Raw genomic sequence first — 15,014 nt, forward strand, 5'->3', positions numbered from 1 at the left:
TGTAGCTTTACTAGCAAGTGCTTCCAAGCCAAAACACTGCGGGCCTGCACTGTAGAGAACTACTTGAGAATCATCCACCCCCACCTATTAAAATAGGAACATTAGTCTTACTTCATTAATTTTTGCTTTTTGGCAGAGTCTTTGAAGCTTCTGAATTCCTCTCCTTCTTTAATCTCAAAAAACTGAGGTTTTAGTAATGTTTGCTGATCCTCCTTGAGCCTTTCCTGCCGCTTTAGTTTTTCCTCTTGGCGTAAAAGCTTGCGCTGTTTCCTGACCTCTTCAACCCAGCCTTTTTCATCATCTGAACTCTCAGAACTTTCTGCATCACTTGCTTTTCCTTCTGGTTCTTCCTCCTCTTCCTGCAGACAAAAATAGTATAAAACAAGAAATCATCAACTAATTTTCTTTCCAAATCATTCCTGCAATTAGAGTATGTGACAGCTTTTACACAGATACAGCTGAAGATAACTACAAGTTTTGAACAAAAACAGTAACAGCAAATAAGCTGAAAATATATTACAAAGTTGTTACCACCTACATATTTTATGTTTTTCAAACCTGTATTTGTGCAAAAACAGTATTACATCTAAAAACTAGATTAAAATTATAAATGACAATTATTATAGCTGATAAGACATTCTTGCATTGCCTCCATCTTTCCGGGGTGAAAAGTCTGAAAGCTTGAAACAGAGGAAAAGAAAACTCCACAGGCTTTCTTAATGCAAATGGAAAATATTTTACCTGTCCTTGTGCTTCCAGTTCTTCTAAGATCTTTAGCTTCCTCTTTCTTTTCTCACTTATTTTAGAAACAAGTGGGTTAAGTAGCCTAAATTCTTCACTCTGCTCATCCACCTGGAAATCTGGATTCTCAAACATGACCTTAAAACGATCATCTTTGAGAAGGCTGGGCAGATTCTGGAAAAGAAGCAAAGCATGAGCAAGTTAGACAATTCTGAAACAGACATTAACAAAATACGTAACACTTTTTCTTAATTAAACAAAATTAATAACCATCATATGAAATGCCAGTTGCTTTATCCTTCCAGGTCAAACAGAAATCAAGATTTATACTTATTGTACTTTAACAAAGATTGTTTTAAGCTACCTGTAAGCAAGAGTTTTTTTAATGCACAGTACAGACACTTTAAATACACAATTACTAATATTTTCAGATAAATGTTTCTCATACATTCAGCCAGCTAGTCTAGAGACATGTTGATATCTACTGACTAATCAGCAGTACCTGCAAGGCAAATATACTGCCTGATGGGGATGAGTCTACAACATGTAAAACAAATTATACGGGTACATGTCTTTATGTAATGCTACTATTATTTTACTGTAAATACTTAAGAGGAAATGTTGTTATGCATATGGTAACACTTTTTCTTCACTACTTTCACATACAGAATGTAAAAGGCAGTTTAATTCATGTCAAAGTAAAATGAACTCAGTGTAAATTATGCTGCTGGTGAATTCAGAACAGTTCAAGCTACTAATTCATCTTATGAGAAGACCATTTACTGTCATTTTAAAATCATTGCATACATAGTTTTTTAATAGAAAATGTTTATTTTTTAACATTGCTCAACTTATACCAGCATATTAATCCCACCACTGCACTAGGTTTTCACTTATTGAAGAAAAGGAAGGTGGAACTAAGGATACAGAAAACCAGAATAAATTTCAAACACAAAGCCAGTGCAAAATGTGTAGCTTACAACCACAGCAAAAAATTAAATCCCAAAGCCTAAAGCAAATTGCTTGCCATAGGACTCTAATACTGCTTCAGAAAAATAACCTCCATGTACATTTTTATATACACTCTATTTAGCACACTTAATAACACAATCTCTATGTACTTCAAGACAAATCAGTCCCCATCTACTGAACTCTCATTTAAGTTTCACCACCACCTATCTTTTTAGTAGTTCATCCTTCCTACTAACCTTAACACATAAGATTTTATTATTTATCACATGCAGGCTTGTGTCTGCCTATCGTGAATGCTATATTCCTGTAAGAATGAGCACCCATGAAGTGCTACCTATAAAAAGCCTCTCCTCCCACTAGATACTAAACATTTACCCATTTCTTCAATTAAAACTTCTCATAGCAGAGTAATGGATTACTTTTGACATCCAGAAGAACTCCTGTTGCATAAAAGCAAACCATTTTGGCTATTCTATAAAATATCTTTAACTGTATACACAAAAAAGGCAGTTGTATCTTAAATTTTATAGATAACATCTATCCTGTCATGGTCACCACCAAAATACCAAAAACATATGCAACAGTCTTGTTTGAAAAGCTGTGGTATTGAGGCTGCATTAACCAGCTTTTGGAGTTCTGTGAAACCCATATTACCTTCACAATGAGTATTTAATCATTTCTAGCTTCAAGTTACTATATGCTGGGGGTTTTTTTTTGTGCTGCAGCTACAGTGAAATACATCTTAAAGCCGCCTACCAGAACAAATTACTTATAAGAAACAGAAACAATGGTATTTTGAATCTCTTTGGCCAAACAGCAACAACAAAAAAGAAAGAATCCTGTAAGCATTGCTAGTTCTGTGCTCCCAGCTAGAGAATTCACCAAAACAAGAGCTCACCTTTTGTTTTCTTTTTTTACTAAACTGTTGCTCTTCTCCTTCTTCTTCAATCAGTTTGAGTGCAAGTTCTTTATTAACTTTTGGGAGTTTCTAAAAAGAGGAAAGCAGTTAATAAGTTAGCCTTTTACACATGCAACCTACATGCTTTACTTTCTTACAACTGTAGCAGAAAAGCTCCTTGACTGGTTCCAAATATCTCTAGGTACTAGTAAAGCAACTGCCCTTAGAGAAGATTTAAGAACTTGTATATTACTTTTAACTTCTAATGCATCAGCTTTAGAACTTTAAAAGCAACTCTTTCTCCTTTTATGTTGAACAGATCCAATCTAGAAAGTTACTAGTTATAAACACAGTACAATTTTCATGTATCTCTTTCCAGAGTATCATGTTTCAACGGCTTAAGTAATTTAACGACAGAAGTAGAAAATGCAAAGTTTTACCAGTGGATTATTTGCTCAAGCGGCAAATGAGATGAACCTCCTCTCTCAGTTTGGTATCAGCATTTCAAAATCACACACATGGGAATTTTATGTTTCCATTCAAGAAGTCCTATAAATTACTTTGTGTGTGCAATGATAAACAGATTCAACTCCTAAGTCACTACATCTCTAAGATGCACTTAGGAATTTATTACTCTTTACGAACAGTTTTCCCCAAAGTATACTATTTATTTCCAGGATTTACCTTCAGTTGAACTCTCTGTGCACGAGTTTCTTCTATCTTCTGCCTTATTTTCTCTCTTCTATATTCTTCATAGGCAAAGGGGTTGGCCATCATTTTCGCCTTTGAACAAAGAGGAGGAAGTAAAAAGAAAGCACCATTAATACAGGACACAGTCCATTATCTGGATGGAAAAAAAAAAAACCCAAGCCAAAACAAAAAACCACAAAAAGACAAAGAAAACCCACAGCACATATATATTATTGTTAATAAAAAAAATTTACAAGATTCAGCCTTAGCTACCTTATGATAAAGTCTTATGTCCATGAAGAAGCCATGCATATACGCTCTGAGCAAGGATGATCCGATGAGATGAGCAAGGCCTGGGAAAAAAGTTCCAGAGAATTTCAAAGAGCTTTCATACATAAAGAACTTCTATTCCAAGCCAGCCACTTCACTTCCTTAAGACAAACAAACACTGCCAATGCAAAATATCAATTTAACAGTCACAATCATGACATCAAAACTAAGTAAAAGTGGGAATAAGAATCATTTTGGCCAGCAAAAAATTTTAAGCCTCTTCAGACCAACCAGATCCACTTTCATGTCATAATACATGTTACTGAGCACTTTTTAAAAATGCCCCCATGCACGATGCTCTATAGAACTTCACAAAGAATTCCAGAGGACTTTTTGGAAGTCCATAAGTGTTTGACAATCCCTTTTTTAGGGTGATAGATTTTTTTAGTGAAAGAGTTTTGCCCTGCGTCAAACCCAACACTCACAGTCAGAGGTAAATTAAGTAAACTGGAGCAAAACATTGCAATCAAACCATGTAATGGACAGAAAAAGGACTAACTGCCTCAGGACAAGGGGCTTACCTTCTTTGCTATATAATTTTCAGTATTTCAATTTCTTGAAACTATTAGCCCGAGAATTATTTGTATTTTCTGAAAATTACTACATTCAAATAGGGTAGCCTTTGGCTGCAAGTTCCAAATTCTATTTCAGCACCTCAAAAATATTTTGACAACTAAACCAACTTCACTTCCTATGCCTTCCACGTGGCATATGAAAGCACAACAGATTCCCAGATGTATTATATCAAATATCAATCACCTTCTTGAGATAAAAATCTGAGAAACACAAGTGTCTAGTGTTATACTGGTTGGGAATCAAAGAACTTAGAGCCATCAGTCTGGAATATTAATAACCAAGAAAACAAGATAAAACTACCATCAGTGAACTTCTAGCACTCCTCATACATCACACTGAAATTACAAAAATCAGATGTGCAAATGTTCAAAAACTGAACAAAGAAGTCAGCCAAAGAGTGTATACAACTGTTTTACCTAAATTTTCAAGGTCTTTTCTGGTAACAAATTTGTAATCGTCATAAACAGTGCTTTCTGGATTCTCTTCCAGTTCTTCAGTCAAGTTGTCCAAGAAGGAACACCATTTTGGGGCAGGTCCTAAAACCTGTGGATATATTGGGAAGTTATAACATTGCATTTTCTTACAGAAAAGGCCGACAGTTAAGCTCTTGGCTACTGTGCTACAAACAAATTAATCCCACAACACTTGGAGAAAACAATTAAACCTATTGCTTGCATTACCAACAAAGACTACCATAGATTACATAAGTGTTATTTTAATTTAGGTCATTTGAGACCAGCCAGTCTGGAGGTTTCAAGTTTAACTGTTTCAAGTGGTCCGAGTCTGATTAATTTTTTAAAAGCTTAGAGCCAAACATTATAGAAGAAATTACAAACTAATGGCACTAGATAGCAACTAATTTGTAAAGTGCTGCTGGATCTTGAACTCGTTAGGTTCACTATGCAATCCTGCTCTGCCCTGTTTATCTTAATTATAACACCACAGATGTATTTAATGTATTTTATTCAGGGATAAACCCAAACCGTATGAACAGATAATAGGAAATATTAAGAATACTTGTATATTTCCACGATGAGGCAAAAGATTTGTTTGCACAATATTAAGTAGCACTATAAATATATTTTTCCATATAAGTTTCCTCCAATTCCCCAAGTTAAAAATCAGCTCCCTTTACTTTTCCCTCCTGCTGTTCTGATTGAGATTCCTTTCCATCTTAACTCATGCAGCCACACTCAGCTGTTCCAGCAGTCCTATTTTAGTAGGTGAGTTAGCTGCATGGAAAAATCTAACACTGCATTTCTCTCCCTAGTGTAAATCAGCTAACATTTTAGAATGCTAAGTGTCTAGTTAAATCGCATAGTGGGAGGTTTTTAGCCTTTTAACGAGGTTTCTGATTTGCTTGCTAAAAAGTCATGTTAAAGACTCCAGTCAACCATAGGAATGCTTGAGATACAACAGCATTTTAAGATCCTATGCAATTAGGGAAACAACTAGAAATTATTTTATTTATTTAACATATAACTAGTTTGTTTTAATGTGATTGCTGATTAAGTCAATGAGGTAATGCTGTTCATTTAAAAAGTGTTTCTTCTAATTCAAAAGTCTTCTTTTGAAGACAATGACACATAAAAAACCCTGTAAAACTGAGTTCTAGACCATAACATTCTATCTAGTATATTCTTGCCTGTAACACTCCAGAGAATAATATTTTATTCTAGCTCACTACTGTCTCTGTATTAAATACAATTTATCTTCCTAAGATCTCAGCCCTAGCTGAGAACCATTACATGCCAAATGAAAAGTGCACTTTTTTTACCATGCTGCATATTTCATTCCAATTACAAAGCACTTCCAAAGAAATACCCAAGATGTCACTAACAAGAAACATTTTACCTACTTAATTAACCAAAATCCCCATGTCTGCTCCAGGAATAAATGACATATATAACATTCAAAATTGACTTCTTGCCAGCATTCCAGAAGCTTTTGTCTCTATCTTGTCTCCATCCAGATTTTAATCTTTTATTTCCCCCAACCCACTTATTTAAATAAACTTTTATATTAGGCTTATATATTAAAAAGCTTTTATATTAAAAAGAAAGCAGTCTAGATCTATTAAATGTCTTCATGCCACTTAAGAAATCAGTTATCTGTGCTTTGTTACCAGACCATCAAAGCATGACTGGTGTAGAAGAACCTTAAGTTTACCTACAATTTTGTTCTGGATGAAGCAGTTTGTCCTTCATACTAAGAAAAACTCCCAAGCTGCTTACTAACTAAACAAAACTTCGATTGTAACAGAATTTGAGGACAACATTCTCTCCTATACACAAAACCTGATACTGAAAGTAAACCCTTTCATGGGGCATCATCTGTGCCATGAAACACATGAAGCAAAAAACCTAATTATTCACAATCATCTGTAGAGTGAATTGCATGATCAGATCATAGAAAACAAAGTGGGGGAAATGAGATAACTAATGGAAAAAAGTGGTGGCAGAATACCAGGAAAAAAATAGAAAGTCCAACCATTATTAAAATTTCACATATTAACTGACAGACAGACATCTCTGTAGGGTTTTCCTTTCTATGTTTATTACCTTATTTCCCCTTCTCCCACCCTGCTGAAACCACTTGCCTACCTATTCTAGGACACCTTAGGAGCTCTGCTTCATGGATAAAAATGAAACATTATTTTTAAAGCTTAGGAAGAAATTCTAAAATAGAAACAGCAAACAGCATCAGCCCCAATGTCAAGAACATAAATAAGAAATGCCCCTCTTTTGCAATAGTAATTCTTCACACAATTTAACTGCTACTGCATTTTTAACTGCAGAATTTAGTGGTCCACTGTCAAACAACAGCTGTCCCAAGATGATGCTAAAAGCACTCCAGAATGCCAGGCTCCAGGGCTCCACCATTCCTGTGCCCAGATACAAATGCAACAATTGACAGGGTTGGTCTGCAGTGGGCCTCCAGGAACAAGGTGGGAGAAGTTAAACTGTCCTACTTTCCCCAGTTCATGACTTTCCATAAGTTAGTCACACTGCAACACAATGTGGGACCCCTTGGAGCTGCTGTCATCCAGCACTGGCACCACCTCAGCCTGGCCTGCAGTCCCTGTTAAAGCCACCAGAACCAAACAAAGCTGTGGAGTTTGTGTAGGTCAAGTAATATACTTGCCAATTTGGAGTAAAAAGGTACTTTTGTATTTTAGAAGTAAATCTACCCCACCTCACAGAGAAAAATGCACTGAAGTTCACAGCACAAATAAGAAAATGTTATAAGGTAGGTAATTACATGCAATTTAAGTCACAAATTAATTATTACAATATTCATGATGTACCAAATAGGTTTCTCTGCAAGTTTTAGAAAAGCTGCACTCAGCCAATGGGAAAATCATTATTAAATGAGCGCATATCTATGCTCAGCTTTTATCCAAATACTTTTTGGACAGGAAAACCAGACATGAGCACCAACAGTGATCAATTTAATATTTTTTGCTGTTTTCATTATTATTCTGCTTTCTGTAGGATAACCACTTTTAGAGACAATTTCTGCAAATTGCTACTGAAAGTCAGTAAGATTGCTTTGAAAATGTTTTTGCCCATCAAGAGAGGAGCCTCATCCACCAGCAGGCCCAGCTGGCAGCGAGTGAGGGGGTGCTCCATGCTCTGCCCCCCTCCCAGCACCTTCCTCCTTCACCAACTGGAAACAGCACCCAGGAGGTGACCAAAGCACAGCTGTCCCTCAGTGTCCCACCACCACACTGCAAGACAGAGTGACATATGGGTCACACCAGTGCCCTCCTCCCCACAGCAAAACTTACCACTATGATGGCAATGCAGACACCTCACCCCTGCCTTTCATCTTATTCCAAGCCATAGGAAGTAAAAATGTGGACTTGATAATTATTAGTATTGTGCCACCTAATATCAAATTTTTCTTACATACATTAGAATATCTCTCTACTTTACACATACAAAACAGAAAATATGATGAGTTGTCTAGGATGCAACTGAGCAGAGACAAGTCCAAGACCAAACTGTCCAAGAAATAGAAGAGAAAAAAGTTCACAGAAAAATAATTTTTAAATATTGTAAAATAACTTCAAAAATCAAAATTCTTTGTATTCTATTCTACAACAGATGCTCCTTATCTTCAATTTGAAACCCCTGACAGGACTTGTACACTTTTAAACACCACTCAACAGCTTGACAGCCAGCTCTGCAGAGAGCTCTTAGAGCTACAAAAACCTGCCCTAATCCTAACTAGTACCAAACATGTTCAGCAACTTAAAAGAAGCCCAGGATGCGTAGAAGGTTCCATAGTCAGATGTTAAGAGATTTAAATTAAACTACTATGAATGCACATCCAGACAAGTTTTGTTAAGTATCTGTTTGAAGGTTTCTAAGACCAATTCTACAGGAGTGACTGAACAGTTGTTCTTTTCTTCTCAGGGAGTAAACACAGGTTCCAATCTGTTTTTCTGGATGTTAAACAGTAAGTTCCTGGAAGATTTCAAACACGGCAGTGATAAACTCTTCAGCAATAAACAAGATGTGAAAATATAGTAAGACTCAACCCTCCCAATCTTCACTGGTTTACTTTAGCAATCTGAAATACACAAAATGCTCACAAGACAGCATTTATCGGATTTGAAAATTATTCAGTAGAATTTGGAAAGTTTGGACTGTTCAAATTTCCTCTAGAAGACTAACTTAATGTATGTGGACAGCATTTAACCACACAGTTCCAGAGGCTTTGGAAAGCACAGGCATTATTTACTGTGGCTGCATGAGATTCAGAAAAACTTCAGTTTCACAAAAATTAACTCTGTAAGGCCATATCAGGCCACACCATAGTGATAGAGCTAGTAACAAAAAAGCATGAAAATACATCCTATCACTGTTCTTTTGTATTTTAGAAGTAAGATCTTCTGTCAAAAATCTATGTGTTGTGGTACCTTCTACACATTTTGACTAAGACCATTACACTAAGTAGCAAAAATGTACTAACTAAATAATTCACTGCCGTATTATTTGAATAATGGTGATTACAACAAAAATAGCACATATTTAAGGTCTTCAACAGATCTCTAGGTACAGTGTATTGTGAAAAATTATTAATGAGTTGGTGGAGACATTTTGAACAAGTCCAGTACACGTGAATGCAAACTGTAGCAAGGACTGTGAAAGGCAGCAAGGAGGATTTCTGAAACAGTAATGCTTGCACAAGAATAAATACATCACAGAGCCACTATAAACTAGGGCTGAGCTAAGCATCAGAGGAGTGTGACTCTCAACAGCTTTTTAAGTGGAAATAATGGGGAACAACCAACAACTAATTTCAGATGAAGTCTGAAGTATTCAAGAAAAACATTATATAATCTGAGTGCTTGTGATAAGATGGGATTTGACTTCACAATCCAAGGTGGCTCATCCATTCCTCCATTCCCAATTAAAAACAAAACAAAATAAAACAAAAAATCTTAAAGCACTTCAACAGGGAGAGATTATTTTCTAGACTATCATTTCTTGAAACTAAATATATTTTATATATCCAACTCAAAGACTTCACATACATTTTTACCTATAGGACAAAAAAGGAATTCTTTGGAGAAGACAAATAGTAACAATAAAATCTTAAATTTTGTTTGTTTTTTCATGAAATGGCACAATATAAAGCATTTAAAACCTTTAACAGGATAGAATTGCTGGAGAAAGCAAATGCACATCTATGCATGCATATTCTCAGTTTCAATCACACTATTTAACAGGAGAAAGATTACAGAAGGTCTAATAAGGGAGGTAAAAAAAACCATTATGATCCCCAGGGTGCGAGCAGTGATAGAAATGTACAATTGCATTTTAAACATAATTAGCTCCCTAATTGCATAGCCAAGTTTAATTATTGCAATTACATGAAATATTAATTACTATTCATTTTAAGAATATTGTTTTCAATGTTTTGTTCTCTAATTTTAAGAATTAGACCAATCTCAATATGTAGTAACTTTGAAAAGTTTCCATCTAGATGCATTGAGAAGACAAGAGAAGAAAGAACACCCTGTTGCACCTTGTTAACAGTTAACATTAAATCAGTTGCAACTGGTAACTCAAAAAACCCAGATGGATCTTTACTAGCTTGTAGATGAGAAAAGCTGAAGCTCTCTGTTCTTGTTACTATGCTTTTGACCTTCAACCACAGCCAGCCCAAGAGATCAGCTTGTGTTAGGAAGGAGCCTTGGGATGACATTATCTTGTTATGTTTCTGCCTACCACATTTCCATACACATTATTTCCCATAGCAACCAATGTGCTCCAAACAATTTGTAATTTTGAATTCTACCATTCTTTTGTAATCTTCATTCTTCATATGAATGCTCTACAATCAACTCCAATTATGCTCTGTTAATCTCGTAATTCTGTTTAATGGACTGAAGAAAATGCTTTGATTCTCTAAATTAAATTGGTTTGGGGAATAAACTCCAAACAAATTTCCCATATATTCTTCATAATTTCATGCTTTCATTCACCCTGCATCACATGGTGTAAATTTGGTGCTTTTAAAGACATCAAGTAGCTCAGTGGAGTACAGACATGACCAAGAGAGACTAAACAGCACACTCTCCCCTTTTGGCATACTACTGACAACGGCACTGCAGTTGGTTTTAAGCCCACACACTCATAAATTTCACTGAACTATACAATGAATTGGCTCTTTCTCTCATCCAAACTCCAGCACATCCAGACACTTTTGGCACATTCATTAATCAGTGAGGTTGAATCGTTGGTTTTCCTACCTTTCAGTATGCTATGGAAGCTGCCAAATCAACTACTTGGAGGTTTTACTCCTTAGAGAGCATGCTAAAGGAAACATTGCTTTTAAGACCTTCCCAGTGCTAAACAAAAACTGCTGCAAGAACTTGCATGCATCTTCTAGGAATGAGATACTAAATCTTTCCATCCTGGTAGTTATCAGACAGTAAGTACTTCTTTTTCTAATTCTAAGCAGTTTGGCTTTATAGTGGTGGTTTGGGTTTGTTTTTTTTTTTTTTTTTTAATCTCATACTCTCTGGTCTGACAAGTACTACAGTCAGTTAACCAGTCACAGGTCTGCTCTCACTGTGAATGCTCTTGGTGAAGTCACTCTTTTGAAGGAGACAAGAGCCCAGTTCCTCATAATGGTGGTAAAAAACACCCTCAAGCAAACAAAGTTACTCCTTAAAACTGTAAATAAGATTATCAGAATAGCTCTTTTCCTCACAAGACAGAACTAAAAAGGGCCACTTAAGTCACCTGTGACTTACCAGCCATGGCATTAAGAGTAGAGTCTGATGCCTCCACCAATGCCCCTATCATGTTCTGACATACATAAACCAAACATTTCATCAGTATTGCCATGGATCTGTTATTTATCAGATTCCCTATAGGTTTTAAATATTGAGACAATGTGAAGTCAGAATGATACACTGAAACTTGAAGCACAAGAACACACCACTTTCACATAAAGTCGACTAATCAAATGAAGCTCAAAGGTAAGGGGAGAGTGGCTTCTCAAAGCATCTGTAACAACCATGACCTGCTTCAAGCACCTTTCCAAAAATACCAGTTGGAAATAATTCAAGAGTTATCAAAAGTCTGTCCTTATTCTACACAGCAGGTTCTATGGCATAGCAGCTGTAAAAAGAGAGGCAACTAGGAAAATTGCCTTAATACTGTGCAGTAAGGTTCAGCTGGGACTCCCTGGTTTTATTTACCTATGGACATGTGCTGATTGTCTTTCTTTATCCATGGAAAAAAAAAAAAAAAAGGCGCAGATCAGGCATGATCAGATGATCTAATGCCTTGCTGACAGTAAGTTAGGAACCACATTTTACTTTGGCCATCCACACCTCCCATTCCCTACCACATTTCACTAAGTGCTCTTACCAAATTCCATTGCATAGGTTCTGGTACTCATCAGAACCTTCATGAAGTCAATTTACTGTTCAGTGACTCTGTGTCACTGAACCAGCACAATCTCCCTCACAAACAACACCACCTTCACAGTTTACACAGTCTAAAGAAAACTCCACCCCATCATGACACATTAGAAAGAATAAATTCCTTGCAAAGTTCTTCCCTCACATCTACAACTGGGACTACAGGAGAGGCAGACAAGGTAAGTGGGAAACTTCACAGTGTCTTGGCCTTTCTTTTACCAAGGAAAGAACTTCTACACAGCTTCCAACTGTTCTAATATGTTCAGAAATCTGTTTCTCAAAACATAATGGCACACATGCCATTCTTCTTGCAATACAAAGGCCATAGGCCATCAACAGACAAAACTTCCAGTACCAACATAGATGAGAGTAACACGTGCATTGATTTTAGTAAGTATGCAACAACCCCTGATGGCAATCTAAATTAACAAGTAAGAATCACCAAAAATAAGCTAGAAATGCCAAGTCCCAGCACATCCCCTTATCAACTTCTTTTGATGGGACAGGAAAATTCCTCATCTGTCTCACTGTGTAGGATCTTGCCTCTTGTGCTTTTAAGTGACTGGGAACAGAGTTCTTGCAGTACACACCAGATGCCAAGAAATGTTACAGCCTAAGTATCTTTACAGTCAGTAAAACAACACATACTGGAGGATGATCTGTATTTTAGGGAAATTTGAGGAATGCTACAGATGTAAATGGCAAATCCAGCTCTTTAGCTACCTTACATGACTGACATACTAGAAGAAATCTAGAAATGTGTGAGTTTCTAGTAACTTCCTACCATTGCAGCTTAATTGCTTTTTGCAAAGCTGGGAGGAAGACTTCTGAGTTTAGGCAAGTACTGCCAGACAACACAAAGGGAAGGAAAAGCAACCACCTGTTGGGAATATGCAGCTCCTCCAGACAGGTAATGAAGATAAGCTCAGCATAAACCAACTTCATTGCAGAGCATAACGGTAAAGAAATTTTGCATAATTCAGGAAATAATTTTAGGTAGAAAGCTGCTTTCAAATAAATACTCAAAAGCTTTCACACATGTTTTTTCACAAAAAACCATGATATTTTTATTTACTTCTAAGGTCTTCTGTGATGGAAATCTTAGGTCTTTGTAACTTTCACTATTTCTGCATAAAATAGTCATAACTCACAAGACATTTCAATTCTGAGTGCAACACAGAAGATGACAACACAGTTACCCTGTACTTTCAAATGTAAAGAAGTAAAGACTGAGTTGAAATTATTACATGGAGAAAATTCTCACATGCTTTGTCTTTTCTGATTCAAAAGCTAAAACACTCTAGATCTCATTACATGCTGACAGACATGCAGCACAGTACAACACTTCCATTCAGCAATTACACATATTCATTATCTGTGACTGCCTCTCTCTTCACTGACTGAAGCTAGGCAACTGCATCTCTAGATTTTGAGAAACCAAGTGAAAAACAGATGGCCCAAAGGAAATAACAAGTGCAAGTTAAGAAATAAAAAATATCTTTCAGATACTCAAGGCTTAGAACAAGGGGAGCATGCTCCCCCCTCAAAACATGTTTCTTAAAATAAGAACTCAAGAACAGAAGGTGCATTACCACCAATTGCTTGAGAAACAGTCATAACACTAAAAAGCAATCACCTGGTATAATTCCACACAACTTCTGCTTTTAAGATTTTTCTCCTCTGCTCTATGAAGGGTTTGATGTAAACTATACATATGACTTTACAGTCAGCGTGCTGCTGTCTGGTCAAAAAATACTGAAGAAGTGCTGTCTAGTACACCAACAGCCACAACAGCACTAAGCAGGGTTCATACACATTTGTAATCTAGACTAGCACATCAGCACCAGAAACATCTAAAACAAGTTTTACAGGAAGATCAGAAATTGTTTCCTGATCATCACACATTGGTATTTTCCTTCTATGTATATGTGGTAAGGGGTACTGTGTCTCTCAGCCAGCACAGGGGAAATGGAGGATATCCTTTGCTGGGAATAAGCGCAGTGTGTTATTTTTCAGTTTGAAAGTGTTTAGGTTAAAAGTAGGAAGCTCACATTTCTGCTTGTAAAGATAAACAACTTTTTTCCTATGCTTGTAAATACTATGAGATAGGTAATGTATCATTCACCAGACTTTTTTTGTGTGTAAAGGATTAGACTGTTCTGGATGGAAAACACAATTTTGCAAGATTGATATATCAAAACTCAAAATTAGTTTAAAGGCCAATGATGTACTCAGGTATCTTTTTAAAAATGGAAACTTTATTCTTTTGAGACTTGGCAGCCCTAAAGCTCAACCGTAATACATTACTTCGTAACAACCCTTCTTTCCAGTCATTTCAGTTTTCAAAATGAACAAACGAAGATTAAGACCAACATTTTCCATTTTACGTCACAACTACCATTTTATTTCACTATATTTTTTTCCCAGACTATGAAATGTTTTTCTACATTACCTATTGTTTCAGGATAGAAAAAAATCTCTTAGCACAAGCCAGTTTCATGGTTGCTTTCCACTTTACCAAAAACATGTTAGGGAAGGCCTGTATTGAATAGCATGTGTCTTCTAAAAAACACAGCCTCATCACATGAACAAGACAACACTTGAGGCAGCACTTATGCAGAACGACCTAATACTGCCAATCAGAAGACATGAAAACATTCTAAAAGAAATCAAAATCTTGCATTATACTGAAAATCTGTTCTATTAGTGTCGAAATGCCAAACACAAGTATAATAAGAATTGCATCGTTTGATTCATAGCTTTTACCACACCAGCCAAAACTCTGTAAAGATCTAACTGCAGCTTTAACAACACACACAAACCATTTGAATGACAGCTGACTGCACAGAACACCAGCCC

General features: G+C 36.2%; 1 protein-coding gene across 3 annotated transcripts in view; it reads right to left on the reverse strand.

The window, feature by feature from the left end:
- NOL10 (nucleolar protein 10) overlaps positions 1 to 15,014 on the reverse strand; it is a 53,157-nt gene that overhangs the window by 12,597 nt on the left and 25,546 nt on the right. For all 3 annotated transcript variants that reach the window (XR_009485968.1, XM_059842874.1, XM_059842875.1), the window contains 6 exons: positions 4,624 to 4,750; positions 3,575 to 3,654; positions 3,296 to 3,394; positions 2,612 to 2,701; positions 742 to 915; positions 112 to 359 (listed from right to left, as the gene is read on the reverse strand). Coding sequence is in view for 2 of the 3 variants with exons in the window: in XM_059842874.1 (XP_059698857.1) it covers positions 112 to 359; positions 742 to 915; positions 2,612 to 2,701; positions 3,296 to 3,394; positions 3,575 to 3,654; positions 4,624 to 4,750 (818 nt within the window). In the remaining variant the exon portion in view is untranslated. The remainder of the gene's footprint in view (positions 1 to 111; positions 360 to 741; positions 916 to 2,611; positions 2,702 to 3,295; positions 3,395 to 3,574; positions 3,655 to 4,623; positions 4,751 to 15,014) is intronic.

This window comes from Haemorhous mexicanus, chromosome 3 (assembly GCF_027477595.1).
Source record: "Haemorhous mexicanus isolate bHaeMex1 chromosome 3, bHaeMex1.pri, whole genome shotgun sequence".
Classification (NCBI taxonomy): Eukaryota; Metazoa; Chordata; class Aves; order Passeriformes; family Fringillidae; genus Haemorhous; species Haemorhous mexicanus.